This window comes from Taurulus bubalis (genome assembly GCF_910589615.1).
Source record: "Taurulus bubalis genome assembly, chromosome: 5".
NCBI classification, from domain to species: Eukaryota; Metazoa; Chordata; class Actinopteri; order Perciformes; family Cottidae; genus Taurulus; species Taurulus bubalis.
This window is the reverse complement of record NC_136593.1, coordinates 26,415,940-26,436,986: the sequence shown is the minus strand read 5'-3', so window position 1 is coordinate 26,436,986 and position 21,047 is coordinate 26,415,940. Positions and strand designations below refer to the sequence as shown.

The 21,047-nt window shown below is 44.7% G+C and overlaps 1 protein-coding gene across 2 annotated transcripts in view; it reads right to left on the bottom strand.

Annotated features, from left to right (window-relative positions):
* Positions 1 to 21,047, bottom strand: part of srgap2 (SLIT-ROBO Rho GTPase activating protein 2) — a gene marked incomplete at both ends in the record, with an annotated part of 48,659 nt that overhangs the window by 3,348 nt on the left and 24,264 nt on the right. The window contains 16 exons of one of the 2 annotated variants that reach the window (XM_079217711.1): positions 858 to 1,082; positions 2,695 to 2,800; positions 2,893 to 3,027; positions 3,143 to 3,220; positions 3,445 to 3,505; positions 4,130 to 4,160; positions 4,464 to 4,491; positions 5,122 to 5,206; positions 5,318 to 5,515; positions 5,606 to 5,707; positions 5,883 to 6,104; positions 6,477 to 6,605; positions 6,935 to 7,150; positions 9,014 to 9,076; positions 10,963 to 11,125; positions 17,944 to 18,136. In XM_079217711.1, coding sequence (XP_079073837.1) covers positions 858 to 1,082; positions 2,695 to 2,800; positions 2,893 to 3,027; positions 3,143 to 3,220; positions 3,445 to 3,505; positions 4,130 to 4,160; positions 4,464 to 4,491; positions 5,122 to 5,206; positions 5,318 to 5,515; positions 5,606 to 5,707; positions 5,883 to 6,104; positions 6,477 to 6,605; positions 6,935 to 7,150; positions 9,014 to 9,076; positions 10,963 to 11,125; positions 17,944 to 18,136 — 2,035 coding nt within the window. Of the gene's footprint in view, positions 1 to 857; positions 1,083 to 2,694; positions 2,801 to 2,892; positions 3,028 to 3,142; positions 3,221 to 3,444; positions 3,506 to 4,129; positions 4,161 to 4,463; positions 4,492 to 5,121; positions 5,207 to 5,317; positions 5,516 to 5,605; positions 5,708 to 5,882; positions 6,105 to 6,476; positions 6,606 to 6,934; positions 7,151 to 9,013; positions 9,077 to 10,962; positions 11,126 to 17,943; positions 18,137 to 21,047 lie in introns of those variants that run through there. The other variant, XM_079217712.1, reaches the window with a different exon arrangement.

Sequence of the window (21,047 nt, the reverse complement as noted above, 5' to 3'; positions counted from 1 at the left end):
TTATATTGAGAACTATCCACTGCAACAGTAATTCTGATGGAGAAATTATGAATGCTTGATTAACAATGTATTAACTAATCTCTTAAGGAACAGTGTGTAGGATTTAGGGGAATATCATTTTATAACTGTGTTGTTATTTGTGTATAATTACCCGAGACTAAGTACCATTGTGTTTTCACCTTAGAATGAGCCACTTATATCACATAGGGAGTGGGTCCTCTTCACAGAGTCCGCCATGTCTCTACAATAACCCAGGGTAGACAAACCAAACCCTGGCTCTGCCACAAATGAATAGCCACATATGTCCATTTTACTTGTTGAATTTAGACTCCTCCAATTAGCTAAAACTTCCCGATTTCCCAGAAGAGGTACAGTATCAATCACGTGACCTACATGCTACAGTAGCTATGGTGCAACAAAGCCCAGTGGTGCCAGTGTGATACTATTTTACCGTCTACACTTTCTACAGAAGAGGCTGAGCTGCTCCTCCAGCGTAACTTACCGTCTAAACAACTGCACCGACTGGCAGTGATCATAATAACTGGTGCAGAGTCATTACAGGAAAATGCACCCTTGTGTGCATTGGGGTGAGTGAGTGTGTGCATGCTGTGCTCTCCCAGGCTGATGTGGTCAGGCGGTACTTTAATCTGCTGTGTGGTGGAGGGTAAACTGATCCACGTGGCCCATACAAGCTGAGGCCCCGATCGCTCCACGGCAGCCCCTAAATCAACCACTAGCCCCTTTTTCTGGCCTCCTCCTCATCTCTGAGCCCCTCTAGTTAGATAACAATTGGACAAGACAACTCATTCTGCCCTACTAGCCTTAACAGTCCACGTTCCTGCTCAAACCGCCCTCACCAGAAGTCATCTCCCGCTCCAGGGATCATGTAGATGGGGCCCTGCATGTCCTGCAGCCCGGGGAAGATGGTGTCATGGTGGATGATGATAGTTTTAATGAGCTCATTGACGTGGGCCTGGCATGAGACCTGGTCGTTGCCCTCGGGGACTGACATCAGGGTGGGACCGAAACAGATGGCCAGGTTGTACGGGTCCATCATGTTGTCCTCGCTGTACTGGGACAAGCTGTGTGGAAGGGGAAGCAGTGTCTGTTAGAGACCATTACATCATCCTTATTTTTTAAACATATAGTAAAAACAAAGATGACTACACACACAAACAACCACGACATGTCATTTATATTATAGCCTTCATCTCCCCCTTCTTGTGAACAAGCTGTGAATGCAGATCTGTGTGTGTCGGACTGCACAAGGTCCAACAGTAAACACTACCCAAGCATCACGACATCACCTCATCTGTTCACTGTGGTGAGGCTCTGGTGATGTGTGTGTGTTTCAGTGTGTAAGAAGAGCTGACTGAAAAGAAGAAGAAGCCCTTCTGTCTCCACTTGGTTTAGCCAGGAGTCTTACATTGCAGGTCCCCCACATCCCTTTTCTCTTTCACTTCCTTTTGCTACCTCCCTTCCCTGAAAGGCTCGGTCAGGTTTAGGGTCAGCGTGGAATGTGTGTCTGTACCTGTGTACGTCTAAGATCGATCTTCAATGTGTATTGGGCAATAGCATGACAGTATTCAACCAATACAGCACTAAACAAAGTAGACATGCAGATAATTGCTTCGCAAGATTACATTGGGTGTGAACTAAGATAAGATAATAATTTATTAATCCTGCATAACTACTTATAAGCCCTCCTATAGCTTCCCTTGCAACAACTCACTATATCTTAATGGCCTCTACTGAAGCTTCTCCCTCATAGGCCAGAGCTTTGTGGTGGCGTCTGTCCTCGTCTTTTTAAAGAGGCTGGGTTTGTGACCCCATTGAGAAACTGTATGTGATATTGGGCTACACAAATAAACCTTAAGTGGAAAAATGAATCATTCAAGGAGTTGGTTGAGGAATGAAGAGGCAGAGATGTTCTTTGCACTTTCATTAGAGTCTGTACTTGACTTCCTATAAAAGGTTATAGGATGTTTAGATTTGAAGAGAGAAGGCAAAACAAAGGCCTTTTAACCTCGATCTGGTGTTTAAGAAACTATGCGTGTATGGGAGATGTTAGCGGTTCAGACTTATCTGGCTCTATTTATTCTGTAGTACAAGTTTCAGGTTTTGTTTTGTCTTCATGTCAAATAATACATCACTGTACTGTCAAAGAAAGGTATAGTGCTTCCAGACACACCAGTTTTGAAAAGTTTACATCATAATGGATTTGTGATAAACTGCATTAATTGAAACATAAGCGTGAGCTGGTTTTTGTAGTGCATTTGATTGTCTTCACTTTATACTCTTAATTCAAGTGAAGTTTCTTGCTATTTATGGAGATGGAAACCCCTGTTACTTGCATCTGTCTGTGGGCTTCATCCAGCGTTTCAGAAACTGCAACAACAACCAAACATTTGGCCTCTTTTGAACTGTAGACCGCCTGAAGATATACCAAAAATCAAATATAAAAGGTGATGATTGTCAAACCGGTTTTACTGTAATTACAGTAATGCCTTTGTAACTGTGAATTAGTCTTTGTTTTTTTAACAAGACATAACTTACATTAGAGTCAGAACTACTAGCTTTATATTCCAAAAACTACCTTTTATCTTTTTATTGACAAAAGAAAAAGAAGAAGAAATTGTTTATTTCCCCGTGGTTTGCTTTAGTTTCTTGGCTTGTGTGTGTCCTGCTACTCACTGGTTGAGGAAGCTGAACAGGTATCTCATGATGATGAGGGTTTTGTTCGGCAGAGATCGTAGGATTTTCTTAATGTGCACAGCCCGCTCCTGAAGGCTTTCCATGGCTGGAAAATAACACGACACAGAGGAGATTACTCACACAATCAAGCACATAAATACAAACTCACACAAACATACAAAACGACGGGAGACTTACAGACACAAGATATGAGGTCATGGAAGACTTCCTTTGGGAAGAGGGCGTGGTCTAGACCTCTAAAGTAGAGCTTCAGGACGCCAGCAATGGAGTCCATGTCGTGGTCATTCTGGTCCCCTGCCAGCGGGTCCTCACCTACATATGGAGAAGAAGACAGAGAGAAGAGGGAGTGGTAGAGAAGAGATATTAAAGCTCTGGACAAACACAGTTTATCCAAAATGCTCAGGTTTCTGCTGGATGACACCCTTACCTCGCTCAAAGGCATTCTTGATGTCATTGACTTCAACCTGAGAGCCTGACACTCTGAAGATGCCCTCTTGCTGCAGACCTACACAGACATAAACACACACACTGGTGTTCAAATATACTACCTTTTTCCATATTTTCATAGTAGAGTTTGCATTTTCATAGTTTCAAGCTGAGACGTTCTGGTAACATTTCCCAGATTCATTTGATCCAGAACCAATCACACTTGGCTGTGCAATGCAACCAATCGGTCCACGGGAAAAAGCTGACGCTAAACCTATCACTTCACCAGAGAATTCCACTCACCATGGCGACTGATGAAGCGGATGCAGCTCTCGACCATGAGTGGAATGGCCTCCCCGGACTCCTGAAACAGGGGAAGAGGAATTACTCCCGATAGAGGAACACAAGACAGGAGACCGGTGTGGAAATAAAAGGCATCTTGTCAGGAGGATTTCCGCACACAAGTCTGCACACGCACACGCATCGGCGCACACATTGATGTGTGCCGGCAGAGGGTGGGCTGGGTACTCAGCTGTTGCTAGGAGACGGCGCTTTTCCCTTTTCCCTTTGTTTGTTTGGGGTGTCCAGAAATCTCTGGGAGGTAAGGCTATAGAAGCCATTTCGGCTGATTTATGTGCCCATTGTTAGGTGAATCCCATTGGGATTTTAATGTTTAAAACCCAACTATCATTTAAAATAAACAATAGATTTTTTGCAAGTAAGAGCTGGTGGGCAAAACACAAGCTAACCACAAGGGGGAGCCACAAACATGAGACTTTTCAATGGAGCAGTTGCTTCTGTCTGCTTTCAGATTGCATGGCAGTGCACTAGCAGACTGTCTGGATAGATACAAATGTAAATATGTGTGTATTAGATTATATTAATCTTGGGTTATGTGGTAAATACATAGGTGCCCTACACCCTACTGGGGATACTGTGAGAGAACATGTGGCTCGACACAGACGCACACTTATGACAGATTAATTACCTGCTTCCGTACCGCCGAGTTTCTCCGTCCACTACACAGAGGAAGAGAGAGAAAAGGCACTCTGTCATTATGTCTCCAGAGAAAGTCTATTTATACTCACAACTCTGGTAACGCTCTATTTGTATACACAGACACATATGCACATGTGTTGAAAATATCTATAAACAGCGACGGGGAAAATAATAGCCCTGGCTGCCAAGAAATCATGCCTAAACACTGCTATGGTATATGTGTGTGTGTGTGTGTGTGTGTGTGTGTGTGTGTGTGTGTGTGTGTGTGTGTGTGTGCGTGTGTGTGTGTGTGTGTGCATATTTCCTTCCTTCACCCCACCTACCTGGCAAGGCAACAGTCAGTCTTCTGACCTAAAGGAGAGAGAAACAGGAAGAGGGGGAGGGGAGAGAGAGATAGACAGTTATAGCAAAAGCAAAGCAGGACACATGAGGAAACCGCTTCAGATGGACAGAAACAGGGAAACAAACTTCCCACTTCAGCTGCACACACACACACACACACACACACACACACACACACACACACACACACACACACACACACACACACACACACACACACACACACACACAGGTTTTTCTGCAAGGTTGTGGAATTGTAGACACATTTGGCCCTAAGGAACCCCACACAGACACACACACTTAAACACACAGCTGCATCAACATATGGTCAAGCCCTCCACTCACTCTCACACACACACACACACACACGTTCAAATATCAAATAATTACATCAACTAATTACAATATATATTGTGCTTATTCAATGAATTAAACCTGCTCTGCTTCCCTGCATGTGGCCTGATGTGGCCCATAAAACCAATCATGTTTCTGATCTGCCTTGAGGCACTAGGCCTTCCCTGAATCCATCTCCCTCTTACTGGGGGCGGGGCTACTAGTAGTACACAAACTCACACACACAGCTGGGACCTAAGGTCAATGTCTAAAAGGCATGAAGGACAGTATGACGGTCACACTCACTCTCTCCCATGGTCTTGTCGATGAGGTCATGCTTGGCCTCCAGCTTGGTGATCAGGTTCCTGCCTTCCAGAAACTCCTTCAGCTTCTACAACACACAGTAAGAAACACTTGGGTCACACAATGTGTGCAGATTATGCTCAAGAATAACTGCACTAACGCTCCTGACGAATCATTGATGAGCATAACCGGTGCTGACCGTGAAGTAGAACTGCTCCGTCTCCTGCTGATTGGCCCGTCGTTTGGCCAGACTGGGCTTACTGAGATAGGATTCACTGAAAGTGGACTTGACCGACTCCATGCTGTTGCTGTGGTGAAAGCACTCGGAGACATCGTAGTCCTCCACCGTCACCATGTCCTGGATGGTGGCCAGCGTGGCCTCCATGGTTTTCTTCACCTGGTGGGCAGGAAGGAAGCTGGGATTAACACACAAGGCAAGGGGTGAAAGATGAATTCATATTTCTAGAGGAAGCACTAGATGGCTGACCTCTTCATTCTCAATCTTGAGTGTGGAGAGGCGGGACTGCAGCTGCTGACACCTCTGGAGCATCTCGCTTTCCAGCGGCTGCTGTGCACACACCACTCCCATCTACACGCACAGAACACAGCGGACCGCGAGACAGTTAACGGTTTGATACAACACCATCACAAAAACAACCACTCCAGTGTGCAGACTTAAGCTTCAATAGGAGGTATTTATTACTGAAGGAAAACATGCCTAGTAATAATAATAATAATAATAATAATCAGCACTGGATCTGTACCGTGTCGCCCATGTGAGACTGGAAGTCAAAGCGAGCCGGGGGACAGAAGACGTTATTGTAGGTCTCCATCAGTTTCTGTTTGTCCCCGTTGGCCTCCAGACTCTCCGAGGCGCCGTCCAGCGTCTCCAGGCCGGAGTGTTTGGACGTCTCTACGTTCTGCTCTGCAGATAGGTAGGTCCTCAGGGCGCGGTGCAGGCTAGCATGGTAGCCCAGGTCACAGCACTGTACATGCATGTGCACACAAAAAAGAAGTACATGAACACACAGCATGGCATGCAAACACTGTTGGTGAAAGAAAAATCTAGTGGACAGATAGAAATCATGTCAGTGGACAAAGCCACTGTGATGTGAGGAGTGTTGGGAAACAAAGAGACAAAGGGGGAGAAAAAACATGCAGGGAGGGCGACCGGTCTACTGCAGTCATTAGGAGCACTGAAGCTAATGTGAAGAGACTGACCGAGAGGCTGCCACCTGCTTGAGCACAGGGGCTCACTCACTCACTCACTCACTCACTCACTCACTCACTCACTCACTCACTCACACACACACCGTGTTAGCTCCTCTCACAGAGTAACATGGTGTGTTTATACTCACGTCAATGATGTCAGAGAGGTCGTGGATGTAATATTTGAAGACACAGCTGTTGGTGGCCTCAAGAGCTAGCAGGTACTCATTCCTGGCCTTGATTGCCTTCAGCTTGTTCTCTGTGTACTTCGCTTGTCTCTGATATATGAAAGAGAGAGAGAGAGAGAGAGAGAGAGAGAGAGAGAGAGATAAAAGGATAAAACAGATTGAAAGGGGGAAGGAATTGGTGTTAGAGTGAAACGCCTCAGTATTGATTATGGATAATAAGAAGTGGTGAACCATGTTGCTGTGACAGCCCCAGCTGTAGTAGACAAGGTTAGCAATAAGCCAGTCGTGCACTCATAAATCATTCATGAGACACACGTCGTAAGTCTGCGTGACAACAGGTGGAGCAATCTGAAACAGCTTCCCCTTCTCTGCTCGCTGCCCACTACTTCCCCTCCCCCAGCAGGTCCAGCCCCGCTCACCTTCTCCTTCATCTTCTCGATTTTTTTGACGCTGGAGCGTCGGATGGGCTTGTCGTCGCTCTTGATGCTGGCCAAGGTGTCGGGGGAGCGCGGCGTCTGCCGGTCCTCTTGTCGGCTGGAGCGGCCCATCTGCTTCTCCTCCTGCTTCTCCGCTTCCTTCAGCTTGGACTCGGCGTTGATGCTGTCAGTGTTGTACATATGGTACGTCTTCATCACCTGGGAACAAGGGAAACACACGTCTGCTTTACCCGGTGTGTCTCTTACTTCCGTCTTTGGATCAATAGCAGGATTATGCCAGTCAGCATAATGAGAGCAGATTGAGTCACACAACCAGCTTCCTCTACTCTTCAACACTACTGCACTCGGACATGGTGGCGTGAGCTCGACATGAAAAGTCAAACACATGAAACGAGTGTGTGTGTGCAGGGTCAGCCTTATTCCAGTGACCGCCACCAGAGCCATCATTACACTGCTCTAACCCGTCCACAACACTGCCGACCGACGCACTAGTCTGTCTATGAGTATGCATGCGCGCGTCACTCAAACCAGATCTATTTCTGTCTCTTATTATATACTATAATTACAGCATAAGACCTGTTTTTATGAGCCGTGCTGAGCAGCCAAACCGTTGCTTGCTGCTCAGAGATGAGCTGCATGAGGAAACGTTGCCCACACGCGTGCATACTCTTATTGCCTCTGTCCTCTTGGCAACACCATGGACATTTATAAGCAGACACTATGAGCCCCGTGGCAGCGTGAGAAGACAAACTACTGATAGTGATGATGTTGTTGTGAGGATGTTCACAGTAGCGTTATCACACAGTATGCTCATTCTCCATAATAAAAGTCTATCAACAAGTCTACAGGCTATTGGCTCTGTCAAGCTCGATGTTTAGCCAATACAATGTTTAATTGAAAGGATTTAGTTTAGCATGTTAGCATGCAAACATTTGCTAATTAGCCCTAAACAAACAGCACAGCTGAGGCTAGCGTTAGCTTGGCAAACATTTGATAATAAACCAAAAACAGATTAAGATTCTGACCTGATGATTGATGGTGCTAACTGAAAACCTAATGGATCACCAACCAGTGTTATTACAATTCATCTTGAGAAGACCATGAATGTGTTTCATAGCAATCAATCTCAGGAATTTCACTCAAAACCATAAATGTCCAGCTGCTGGTGGCGCTACAGGAAAGGTCAAGGAATCACCAAAGTCCTTGGGCTTCATCCTCTGGGGATCATGAATGTTTGTACAACATTTCATGGCCATTCAATCATTATTTTTTTAGATATTTCCATCTGGACCAAAGTGGTGGACAGACTGAACAATAGCTTTCCTCAGAGCCAACCAGCTAGTGACTAAACATCCTGCTAAATGACTGACACGACATCTGTTTTGGATGACGTCCCTGTACCTTTTGGTAATCTGAAAACTAACTAAATGCTGATTGTAGCCAAGTTGTCTGTATTGTATGTAGCAGGGGTGTCAAACATACAGCCCGTTTTTTTTTTACCTGAGTTGGGACTCGATTGGAGCATTGACATTACTAAACATATTGCCCAACTGCGAGGGAATCTGCACAGGCGAGCCCAGGCAGGTAAACAGTGGGCTGATGTCTGCATTTTTTGTCTTTATGTTTCTAGTTTATTGAAGAAATACCTTAAAATAGAGTTTATAATCCAAAAAGCTTCACCAATGATTTAAACGTAGAGAAATATTGTCATTATGTATGCATTATTGTGCTGTGGGCCCACTTGAGATCAAAAAGGGCAGCATGTGGCCCCTTAACTAAAATGAGTTTGACACCCCTGGTATATAGGCTTTGTGTTATCACCTTATGTTAGATCTATGAGTTTATAAAATAACGTACACTTGCAACCGCTCCTTGTAGTAACACATTTTGGTTTTCAAATATGTTTAATAAAGCATTTTTTAAAGCACTTTTTTGGGCAAACCCTAAAACACCAGTGAGGAAAATACTGCTTTCTCCATTGAGCATCATGAGATATACAAGATCTAAACGCATAATAATGGAACCACATTCTGTGAGCGCAGTGTCAGTGGTTTCTCTTACCGTGTAAAGCTCATTAAGAACTTTCATCAGGTCCTCTTGCAGCTGTACGCCGACCTCTTTGCTCTAAAAAGGGACAGAGAGAAAAAGACGGATGAATGTAGCTCAGCGTCATTACTGGCAGCTTCTACCGTCTGTCCAACTACCTGGTCATCTATACCAACTAATGACATCCAGACCCGCAGTCATGTGGTCAACCAACTGCCCCATCATCAATCAAGACTAGATTATCTGGCTAATGGCAGCGGAGGAGTCGCAAGTCCAGATGAATGAGCAAGGCAGTAATGGACTGTGGAAGTGAATGAATGTGGACTTTCAGGTTGAAGATAGATACTGATCTTTACATGCTGGCAGGGAGGAAAAGACAGAAAGGGCAAGAGGACGATGGAGCCAAAGACAGAGGGCAAGATAACAAAAAAAGAGACAGAGGGAGGACAGGGAGTAATACAGGAACTTTCATTCTGCAGACATAACTGCCACTAGTGACTTATGACTACACAGCAACCCACAAGAAGACTTTCACACACATGTACAAAAACACGCAACTGCTTTCACAGCTCCTCCTATACTTGAGGTGGTTCCGCCCTCACTCTCTAAAGTGCTGTGGGAAGCTCATATTAGGTGAAAACAAGCCATACTACAGCCAATCAAAAAGGCAATCACCCATGGCTGAGCCCTCCCATCTATCAACTGTGACTCTTGACCTTTGGACTTCTTGTCTCGCTTTTGGTCGTCTGTCTGGCTCTGCAGAAAAGACAACAATAATCTACCACGCTTCATTGTCCCCTGGTGTCCGTGGTCCAGGTTGAGAGTGTGGACTAATTATTACAGTTTGACTAATTAGTGCCTCCTCTCTTTCGGTGACAAGATCTCATAAACACTCCCGCTGTGCTAACAGTATCACTGCTTTCCACACCGGCAGAGATGAATGTGATGACTGCTCTAACATGAGTTGTGATATTCATCTCAATGAGTTGTATTTTAAACAAACTAATGATCCACTTAATTAGCCATCAGAGTTTTCTTTGTGTGTATGTGCACAGACAGTTTGTGACCCAGACATGATGGCAGCAAGCCTCGTGCCAAAGAACAAGCGGCGTATTAAAAATAGAAATCAATGCCCATGACTTGACCCAAGACTAAGAAGAAGAAAAAAAGGGAGGAAGTGTGTTTATTGTACTGGTGTATCAGATGAAGGTGGAGGTTTGTGTGTGCGATCAGAGTGTAAGTGTAGTTCAAAGAAACCTATCGGGTTTTAAAATCAGCAGCCTCGACCATGACATTCCAGGCACAGACGGCTTCACTTTGCCTCCCACATGCATTTATCTTACTATACTTGTGAGGGCTTTCCTCCCTATGCTTCTCACTTTAATCCTTACCTTAAACATAACACATTATATTTAACCTAAACCCCGTTCGAGGCTATACTCGCTCATCCAGAATGAAATCACTCGACGATCAATTGCCGATTTCTTCAAGATTAGATTAGAGGTATACAGATCACATAAACACACTGAATTCCTGCTCGTATCTCAATGTGATGCACTGACCCTCTGAGCGGTTTGGTTGTAATGTTAACATTCCAGCATCCGGCAGTAAAAGTGAACTGCAGTCAATGAGCTGCGGCCTGAAAGGCCTGCTGTGGATGACATGCTCAATCTGACGCTATAGCTTGCTTATTCAATATTTATTAATATTCACTCTTCGTCATTTCTTCTTTCTCACCATCACCATCACCCTGCCTCGTCTCTCTTCTCTCAGACTAGCAAGGCTGTATGAAACACAGACAACGTAAAGTCTCCGGGCCTGAGGTTCAGCTGACTTGCCGTCAGTCTATAAATCAGTCAAGACAGGAAGCGGGTGCTCTTCAGTGACGGAGGGACAAGGGCAGAACGTGACATAGACTCAGCTTATTGGGCGAGAGAGTCCTACTGTGTCTGAGTGTGTGTTACCTTCTTGAAGAGGCGTCCTGAGTCCTCGCTGATCTGTGCGAATCGGGGGATGATGTTGTTGAGGTAGAGGTCGGACAGGGTGGCATGGTCGCGGCTCTCCCTCTTCACCTGAAGCAGCAGCAGGTTCCAGCAGTTTACGGGGGACAGAATGCTGTGCTCCTTCCTACACACAGAGAAACAGGGAGGCGTTACATGGACTCAAGGACCTCCAAGCACCTTTTGGGATAAATCACTAGCATTAAGTCTCTTTCATCTTTTAATTTCTCCTTTTATTCTGCCGATAGACACACAGGCGCACACACACACACACACACACACACACACACACACACACACACACACACACACACACACACACACACACACACACACACACACACACACACACACACACACACACACACACACACACACACACACAGAGCTAGCCAGCCCAAACAGGGGATTCAGCCAGGGTACAAAACCCAGCAGGAAGAGGCAAGACTCCCCCAAAAGCACAGCTGTCGCAGAAAGGAAGACGAGAGCGAGCGAACGAGAGAGAGAGAGAGAGAGAGAGAGAGAGAGAGAGAGAGAGAGAGAGAGAGAGAGAGAGAAGGAGAAAGACTTAAAATACTGTAATGCTTTCACAAAGAGTCTAATACCTCAATTCTGTTTCATTGTCTTTGCTTCAAGTGCCCATTAAGCCATTACACAACTGTGAGGCTGCCAATGTCCTGCTTACACGAAAACACAACCCCTTTTAGAGAGAGAGAGAGAAAGTGTGTGTGTGTGTGTGTGTGTGTGTGTGTGTGTGTGTGTGTGTGTGTGTGTGTGTGTGTGTGTGTGTGTGTGTGTGTACAGTACGTGTTATGGATGATCCACGGATGATCTGCTGGGTAAAATGGATTATGAGTGAGTGTAAGTGGATGAAGGAAGGTCTTTGTGCCGTTAAGAGCAGCTTTAACTGGATAGAAACAGCCAAGAGCTGCAAGGCATTTACATCACACACACACACACACACACACACACACACACACACACACACTAACACACACGGGTGAGGGAAAGTAGAGCAGTGACCTAAGCATCCACAAGGTCAGACAGACAGAGAAAGTCTTTGACCGAGGGGTATCGAGTGGGGGTAGTGGGAGGTGCGCGTGTGTGTGTGCGCATGTGTGTGTGTGTTTGCGCGTGTGTATGTGTGTGTGGGAAGTAGGGCCTGATGAGATGAGTCATAGACAGTGATGTGATACGCTGGTACTCACTGTCACTGGTAAGATGACTAACTGAGTTTATGAACAATAAAAGTATTATACACCCTAATACTGTGTTGTCTGCTAAACTCGAGCAATGTGCACACACGTGTGTTTGCATTACTCTCTGCTCCAACTTGTTCTCCACCAAAAGTTCTTCTTCTATTATTTACTCAACCAACCGGCCTCTCCGCCTCCATGTGACATGTTGCCCCTCAGCCCACCAGGGATCGCCATGGTAATCGCACTGCAGCATGGGGTTGAAATATCACCTAACTCTCTGTGACTCTCAGCGATCACTAGGTAAACACTGAAATGTCATTGGTCCTCCAAAGGTCACATGGTGCACCCTGGGAACAGAGCCAGTCCTCAGGTCAGGTGCTGCCAGTGACTCGCATTGCAGGGAAAATGCTAAATGGTCATTTACATTCAGGATCAAAAGGCTTAGCATTAAACAGGGCACCGCTGACGGCTGTTTTGTACAACTGCTGCAGTTTAACAGTTAAATGCTGCGACTGAACCTCAGATCCAACTGCTCTGTGGACGTGACAGGATGCAGAAGACCTTTAAGATGTTATTGACACAAGGATGCATGAAGAAACAGGTCTAGCTGCACAAAATACTGGCACAATGTACTATTAAATCAACAACTTTGTTTTAAATGTTTGTCTTTTGAAGGGACTGTGTTTTAGTGTACTGTATGAACATTCAACGTTGCATTCTATTGTGGCATTTCTTTTAGTAGTTTGCTCATAAACGTCATAGTACAGCTGTAATATTACGACATTTACTATTGATTGGGTTTCAGTGAGATTTTAATCGAGCCCGATTCTAATGATGATTTCCTTTACGGATTATGGTTCTAATTTAATCTTGGTTCCAATTCTTGGCACGATATTTTAATAATAAAAAAAATGGAAGGAGAATTTTATTAGAGTTCATTTATTAGCAGTGTGTGGATCAAGATGGGATATTTTGTGAGACATTCTTGGGGTATTCATGACTGTGGACAACCAACATGTTGTATTCTTATATACTATGCTGAAGGAAATGCTTTTGAAAACTCAGATTTACAGTCCATGTGATCTTTAGAATCAGAACACAAAACCCACGTTGAAATAATGTTGCTGCAGCCATGGCTAGTGTGAGAGTCTGCAACGTATTAACAGTGAAGCTGGTCTAATATTTAGCATAAGGATACGCTTTGAATCAGTGTGCAACTTGTGAGGGCTTCTCCATGTGACCTGTCAGCCTCAGGACACACACACACACACACACACACACACACACACACACACTAAACTGTGCAACCCTCCACCACTGCTGTTCACAGTCTGCCAAATAGCAGGAATACCAGGGGTCTCCACGGGATCAACACAACAACCCTCAGACCCTACATTGCTTGGAGCACCATCAACGGTCACTGTACAGAGAATCCGCCAGAGAGCACGCACACACACGCGCACACACACACACACACACACGGAAAATAGCTGGGATTCCAGCGTGGCACCCGGACTGAGCAGCAGCAGATGCAGGGAGACTGTTAAATACACAGATGTTGGATGAAGAGAAAAGCAAAAAGACAGTGGTGTGAGAAGAGTAGAAAGATAGATGAAAAGTAAAGTGTGATCACTTAGTCAGTTAGTGAAATGTATTTTGTATTGCCTTATGACATCTTGACAGAATATGACCTGAACAGACATGCTGAGGCAGCGGCGGTCGCTGACCCGCTCAACAACATATTTTATTCTCTGTCCTTTGCCCTCCCGTCTCCTCTGCTCTCCTCCCTCCCCCAATATGCAACACACACACACACACACACACACACACACACAGACACACTGCAACTGTCTCAGTATTGATCCGAGCTGGAGGGTGTGTGTGTTGTAAATGAGTGTGTATGTCCTCTTGGTTGGAATTGGGTTTCGTTTAGAGGCCCTATCGATCTCTTTTAGTCTGTGCCTGCGTGAGAGAGAGAGAGAGAGCATGGATGTGGGTTTGCCCCCAGCAGTCATGAAAGTTTCTGGAAAATTGCAAGATGCATGAGAAAAGAAGAACGAGAACAGAGCAGGGGGAAAAAAGAGGAAGGTGGCTGTGGAGGAGGTCATGGTTAACAGGAAGCCAGAGAAAGACAAGCAGAACAAAGTCAGCTTGTGTTTCCTCTACAGAGAGCGACCAAAATACACTGCTTTAATCCAATAAAACTATAAATGTCAAAAGTAAAAATGATTCTCCTGATTGTTCCCTTAGAAAAATTAACCAACTCTCTAAGCAATGTATTTTTATAAATGGCAGTAAAAACAAATGTTGCAGCAAAACGTGTAGTGTGGTCATAAAATAGTAGATATTGCAGCTGCAAAATTATTGATTTCTGATTTTGTTCATTGGTGGATGATATCACATCAAAAGTAGAGCTGAGCTATGATCTTAGTAATTAGATTGCTAAACATATATATTACCATGTCCTTATGACAAAGAGTAAAACATTGTGTTTTCGACCCAAATAAGGAGTTGTGCCATACAAGAATTGCTTTTGTGACTTAATCTGAAAAACAAAAAGTTGGCCCTAACATAATGAGTGCTTTTCATTTAACTAATGAGTCTCCTTGTTTAATGGCTCACATCTGTTCCTTGCACCTTGGCTCTTGAAGATGCAACAGAGAAATGCATGGCAGGATGAGGAATGGCATCTACTGAAGGGCTCATCTTCATCCGTTTAACCCAGTAAGAGATCACTGATAACGCACAGCTGTCCTACGGATCATGACACACTTGGTGCAGCTACTCGTGTCCCTGTGGGACGTTAGCTAAACAACGCAGTGTTGCAGTAATGATGTATTAATGACACATGATGATGATCACAGAGCCCCACAGCCCCTTAAGATCAACAGTGGAGATCAGTCACTTTACTCAAAAAGGTTTTGATACTTTTGTATCTATATTTTGTGTTCGCTAGGGCTGGGTGGTAAGGCCAACAATTCACATCACGGTATTTTGTAAGATTCTGGCAGTTTCACGGTATATCACAGTATTTTTTTTCCGAGTAAACACATTCATTCATTGACGCCGAAAAGGACCGCCGGCCAACTGAACAGCTGTTGCTGTGGTGAGGAGCTGTTTGTATGTTGGTACATAGAGTGTTAGGAAGCTAAACAGGAGGGACTTAGGACCCAGGGGAATGTAGGTGGGGAAAAAAACAGGAAGAGACAGACGGGAAGAGTCTGTCTCTTCCTGCCATGGAGTTTCTTCTGGTTGTGATGGTGGGCGAGCTGTACCCAGCATGCAGTTTGGCGGTGTAATTTGATAAATGTACAATTATTAGTGTTACAAATTGTCTATGTGTCACAAACTGTTGTGTCATGGTGCTTTACCCTCTTAAAGAGCGTTAGTTGTGGGTTATTAATTGTTGTTATAAAGTTTTAACCATGACTAAAATTAGAACCATGACGTTACGGCTATGCACCGCTATGAAACCGGTAAACCGCACAGCCCTGTGTTACACTTTAGAACAGGTGTGCCCACACTTTTTTGGCTCACGAGCTACTTTTAAAATGACCAAGTCAAAAAGATCTACCTACATTAATAATGCTTGTATCTATATAAAGCATTATTAATGTATAGATATACAGAGTATACTTTATATTTACAATATTGGCGTACCTTGCATAACTGCATGAACCCTTATGACACAATACAATTTTGTACATTTTTGGTCATTACATTTTGCTCTGATGACTTCACTGCATGGAACCAGCAGGGTTGCATAGTCGGGACAGTAGCTGCTGGTAGTCAGCGTCAGGCAGACCAAATGGTCATCAGTCATGGTGGAACGGTGTTTGGACTTAATCTTTTTCATGTGGGAAAAGGCTGACTCTAGGGCTGCAACGAACGATTATTTTCATAAACGACTAATCTATCGACTATTTTTTCGATTAATCGACTAATCTAATGACTATTTCCCATAGCAAATTAAGAATAGTAACTCAAAATGTTGGAATTTGAACTTTAAATGTATTTGAGTAACAAGATCTGAACATCAGAACATCATCATAACAAATAAATTAAATAGTAATACAAATTAAAGTGCAAATATGCTTTAAAAGTAAAGAAAAAGTAGAAATAAAGCCTTAAAGGTAACTCAACATAGCAATCAAGCCTCTGAAAGTGCAAAATAACTAAAGAATAACTGGGCTGCAAGTGCCATTCAAAGTCCAAAAGTTTAAAAAAATTGTCCATCCTACCCGATTAAAGCGCAAGGGTTTAAAAGTAAATCAAAATGACTCATTACAGTCCCACGTCTTGCTGCTCCCTCCTTCAGGGGAACACACAATTGACACACGTTTTAAATTGTAATTCAGAAACGTGAGCATATTGACATACTCTTAGTTGGTTGTATTCTGCATGTTTAACAACATGGAGAAACTCCTGTATCTCCGGACAGAGCTCTATAAGCCGTCTCACATCAGTGTGCAGCAGGAGGTCAGAGTGGCTGCAGTCCTTCTCCAGATGCGCACAGAACATCCGTCTTTGAAGAGCTCTCGCTCGATTAGACGATCGTTGTTGCCACATCCGTGATCTCTTTCATGTTTAGCGTTGTAGCGCATAATGCTTGTTGGTGTATTATGCAGTGGTAATTAAGGAAGTCGGGGAAAACATCTCCCTGTACTTGGCAATACATCCATTCAAGCGGCCAACCATTGCGGGCGCAGCGTCCGTCGTGATTGACATTAATTTGCACACTGGGAGCTGGGTTTTATCGCTAAAGTTTTTTTAATTATTATTATTTTTTAAATGGCATGCGATCTACCCGCACTACCTCCGCGATTGACTGGTAGATCGCAATCGACGTATTGGGCACCCCTGTTTTAGAACATCCTCACTGATGGCAAATCTCAGCTAATTTCCAAGTCGCACGCTAAAACACGGAGGAGTGAGGATGCAAGGAGGCATAATAAGCTCAAAGGAAAGCATCCTCTCTGCCTCGATTTATCAGGGGTAAAGCTGTGGTTTATGATTAGCTAGCAGTTCAGTGAATCCTTCCCCACAGGGGAGAAAAGGCAGCTCTCTTCCGCCAAAAACCACCAGATAAAAATTAGACAAGAACACATCACGCTGCGAAAGAGGATGAGCTCCAGTGTGAGTACATGAGGGAGTGAGAGGGAGAGAGAGAGACAAGAGAATCCTCGTTTGGGCAAGGTTCACACACAGCAGGACACTGCAAAATAGTCAGAGCACAAAATCACCACCTGGCTGTTTTTGGCAAAAATGTACAGACACACGCACACACACGCACACACACACACACACACACACACACACACACACACACACACGGCAATAAAAAAGTGAGCATCCTAATGAAATGTTCAATCTATAAATCAGTTGGAGTTGTATTATATCAAACTGGGAAGCGGTGAGTGATGAAAGTCAGTATTGTCCAGCTTCCCTCCCCATTCCTCTTGGTCACTCTATTTTTTACTACTTCTCTTTTTTCAAGAAGGAAGCTACTAATCCTTGTTAAATGCTAAATGATTATTTACCCTAATCTTTTTAAATCGTACATGAAATCTTCAAAAGGGAAGCTGTCGATTTTTTTATTGTAAACAATGTGGCGCGGCTCAAAAAAGCTTGGAAAACACTGGTCTAAGGCACGTCAAATAAACTAATAAATTCATAAGCAACATCATAACAATCTGCAGCCCAGTGTGGTCGTGCCATGTGTGATGTGTGGGCGAGTGTCCCATACTTGAGTAGATGGTCCTTGGTGCTGCGGGTCTTGGTGAGGAACCGCTCTGCCAGCTTCTCAAGGTTGCGGCTGTAGTCCACCTCGATCTCTGCCTTCTTCCTGAAGAAGTCCTGCAGGTCCTGCAGCAGCTGCACCCTGAGCTCACACTGCTGATCCAGACACTTGAGCTGCTCCACCAGCTGGGCACGGATCTCTGTCGGGGCGAGAGAGAGACAGAGATGAGTTTAATGTCGTTGTTTACTATTATGGAAAACCACAACCCTGGTTAATCAACACATTGAGGCCACAAAGGAACAGCCAACACAATGTGAACCACATGCAATTATCCATACAGCTGGGGAGTAGGATGTGTACCTTACTGTTGACAGTGCAGTGCTATCATTAAATCATTATAACACATGCCATAACAATGAGTAAGATGTAGAAGTCTGAGGCAGTTTCCTTGTGACAGCTGATGTGGATGAAGCCGAGCTCTAGTGAAACACCTGGCAGGGCCATGACACAGCAGCCTGGAGTCGGAGCTGAAATCCTTCCCTCCCACCAGTCTGCAAACCATAGACTTCTGTGCATGTCTGTACATCATCATATTTATACGCATCTGTGCATTCGTGTGTGGGCAACTAGAGATGCCACAGGAAGTGCCTATACGAGGTGCCGGTGCCACGATTTGAGCTTGCTCCTACTGGCGTGATCAGCTTTTCCTCTTCCACACACAGAGATCTCCAGAGGCAGTCATTTATTCCAGTTTATCACTTTTCAGTTTCCCCTCTCCCTCTCTCTCCTCCCTGCTGCTCTCCTGTCTCGCCTCAAATTAATAGTGCACTCAGTGCAGACACACTCAGTAACCATATTCAATCACTGGCTACCAAAAAGGTCTTCTGGAGAGTCCTGCCCACTGTAGTTACAGACTGGGACATACAGAGCGGCTGCAGCAACACATGCACACACGTAGACACCGGAGGACGCACACACTACGATGGGGATACGCTGGATCAGTGCTGACAGCTGACGGATTAATGCTATGCTCTCATAGCTGCCTGCCAGTGCCGAGTAGGCTGCACATGCATCCTTTTAAAGAGTTAAGAAACAACACACACTTCTCACGGCGCCAGCCTGAGCCGTTGTATCATGACTAGTTTACCACAGCTGTCCTACCTTTACACCGCTGGCTGTAGAAAAAGCGGACGGTTTTGGCTTCCATCCTGGCCTCAGTGCACCGTGGACTCTGATAATACGCACTAATTCATTCAAACCCCCACAATCACAGGCAGACAGTCAGCCAGCCGTCCGGATGACAGCGACTGTCGGTGTTGCCTTTGTGTTTAACAGCTGAGAGAGCAGTTTCTGTTTACCACAAAGAGAAGTGGGATATCTAAATGTGTCCGTCTCCCCACTTCTCCCTCCCTCGCTCTCATAAACACAGAGCAAAACATTATGCCACTAGCCGGCGGCTGTGTCCGCTCACAGTAATTCTTTACGGATTAAAAAAGCCAGAACAGAGGAGTTTTGTGGCATTATGACACTACGGCGCAAACACTCACATATGGAACAAATAAATGCACACGCACAGTCTGCGCCTGTGCTAATGACCTGGTGCGAATATCTGCTTTGACAACACATGTTATTGTCTTGTGGTTTGTCTGTGTGTCTGTGTGTGTGTGTGTGTCTGTGTGTGTGTGTGTGTGTGTGTGTGTAATTTCCTCATTGCGCAGCGCTGTCAAGGATGGGGAGTGAGTCAGTGTCCCGCCTCCCAAGGCTGCGACACAAAACCTTGAGATGTTGGCCTTGTAATCAACCGACCCAACGCAACAACACACGCCACATGCACAGACAGATAAAAATAAAATCGAAAAACAAGCGCTCCTATCGATAAGGAGTGTAAGAAAGCATCAGGTAATCAGCCAGGGTTGCATCTTGAGGGGTCTTGATGTTTAGAGAGCAGGTTTAATGGGGGTAAAATCAATTTAACAGGCAGGTCACTGTCACATTAGGATGAAAAGTGGTTCTGGCAACACGCTCCATTTATAAAATATATGGCTGTGTGACTCAACCAAAGCCAACCCTGAGCTCCCCACACGATACTGTGTTGTTACTGGCTACTAAACTGAACTGAACACGGTGAGCTTGGTAAAGCAAAGAGGAAAGATGGATGCGGGTCTTTCTTTCCGCCTCATCCCTCTGTAATGGCCATCATCCCGAGCCAGTAAGAAGTCGGATGTGAACTGGAATGTGACGCCTCCACCCCCTCCAGACAACCCGGTCACATTTTCCAGGCCGATGAGAGCAGGTCTTGTAATCAGGATCTGGGATTCTACTTTACTGATGCTCTCCTTTCTCTTTTTGTATTCCCTCCTCCTCCTCCTCCCTGAATAAAAAAAGCAGTGGTGCTCATCCAGATGGATAGTGCGTGAGTAGGTTTACACAACGGACAGATATTTGACAAACGAGACAACATGCTCAGCTGACGGTGAAGAATAGAAAATATTACGACGCTCTTGGATTCACAGTGAATGCAGTGGGAGAGGACGAGGGGACAGTGTGCATTTTATGTCTGACAACGCTGGCAGCTGACAGTATGAGATCCAACAAATCAAGACGAGATTTAGAAACAGTAAAGTCAATAAAACGTGGTTTGAAGTGGATAACGGTGAAAGGAACGCTTTTGATCTTGATTCTTGATGTTAGGAGGGAATTCTTTCCTCCTCCGAATGAGGGGAATGACAAACGTTTGAGAATAGTTTAGTGCAACGCTACTGGCGTAAAGCTGTATATACACAGTAGTTATGTACATTTACTTAGGTATAATTTATCAACCCCAGACATATGTCATATGGAACACTGTTTATTCTAATGGCCTTTTCTTTGTTAAAGATCCGTGTTTGTTTTCCTTATTTTATTACAACCCAGTCTAGGAGCCACCTGTTGGTTAGAGGTGAGGGTGTGGCATCGTGTGATTACGGGCATGATTGATTACCCTCCATATGTCTGGCCTTCTGTGTAGAAACAACGCGAGCATGAAATCTCTCTCAAACCGTTTCACCCAGAGCTGCCCCTCCTCATCATGCATTATTGACTAGTTTGCTTATTCTGACCCAGAATGGGGA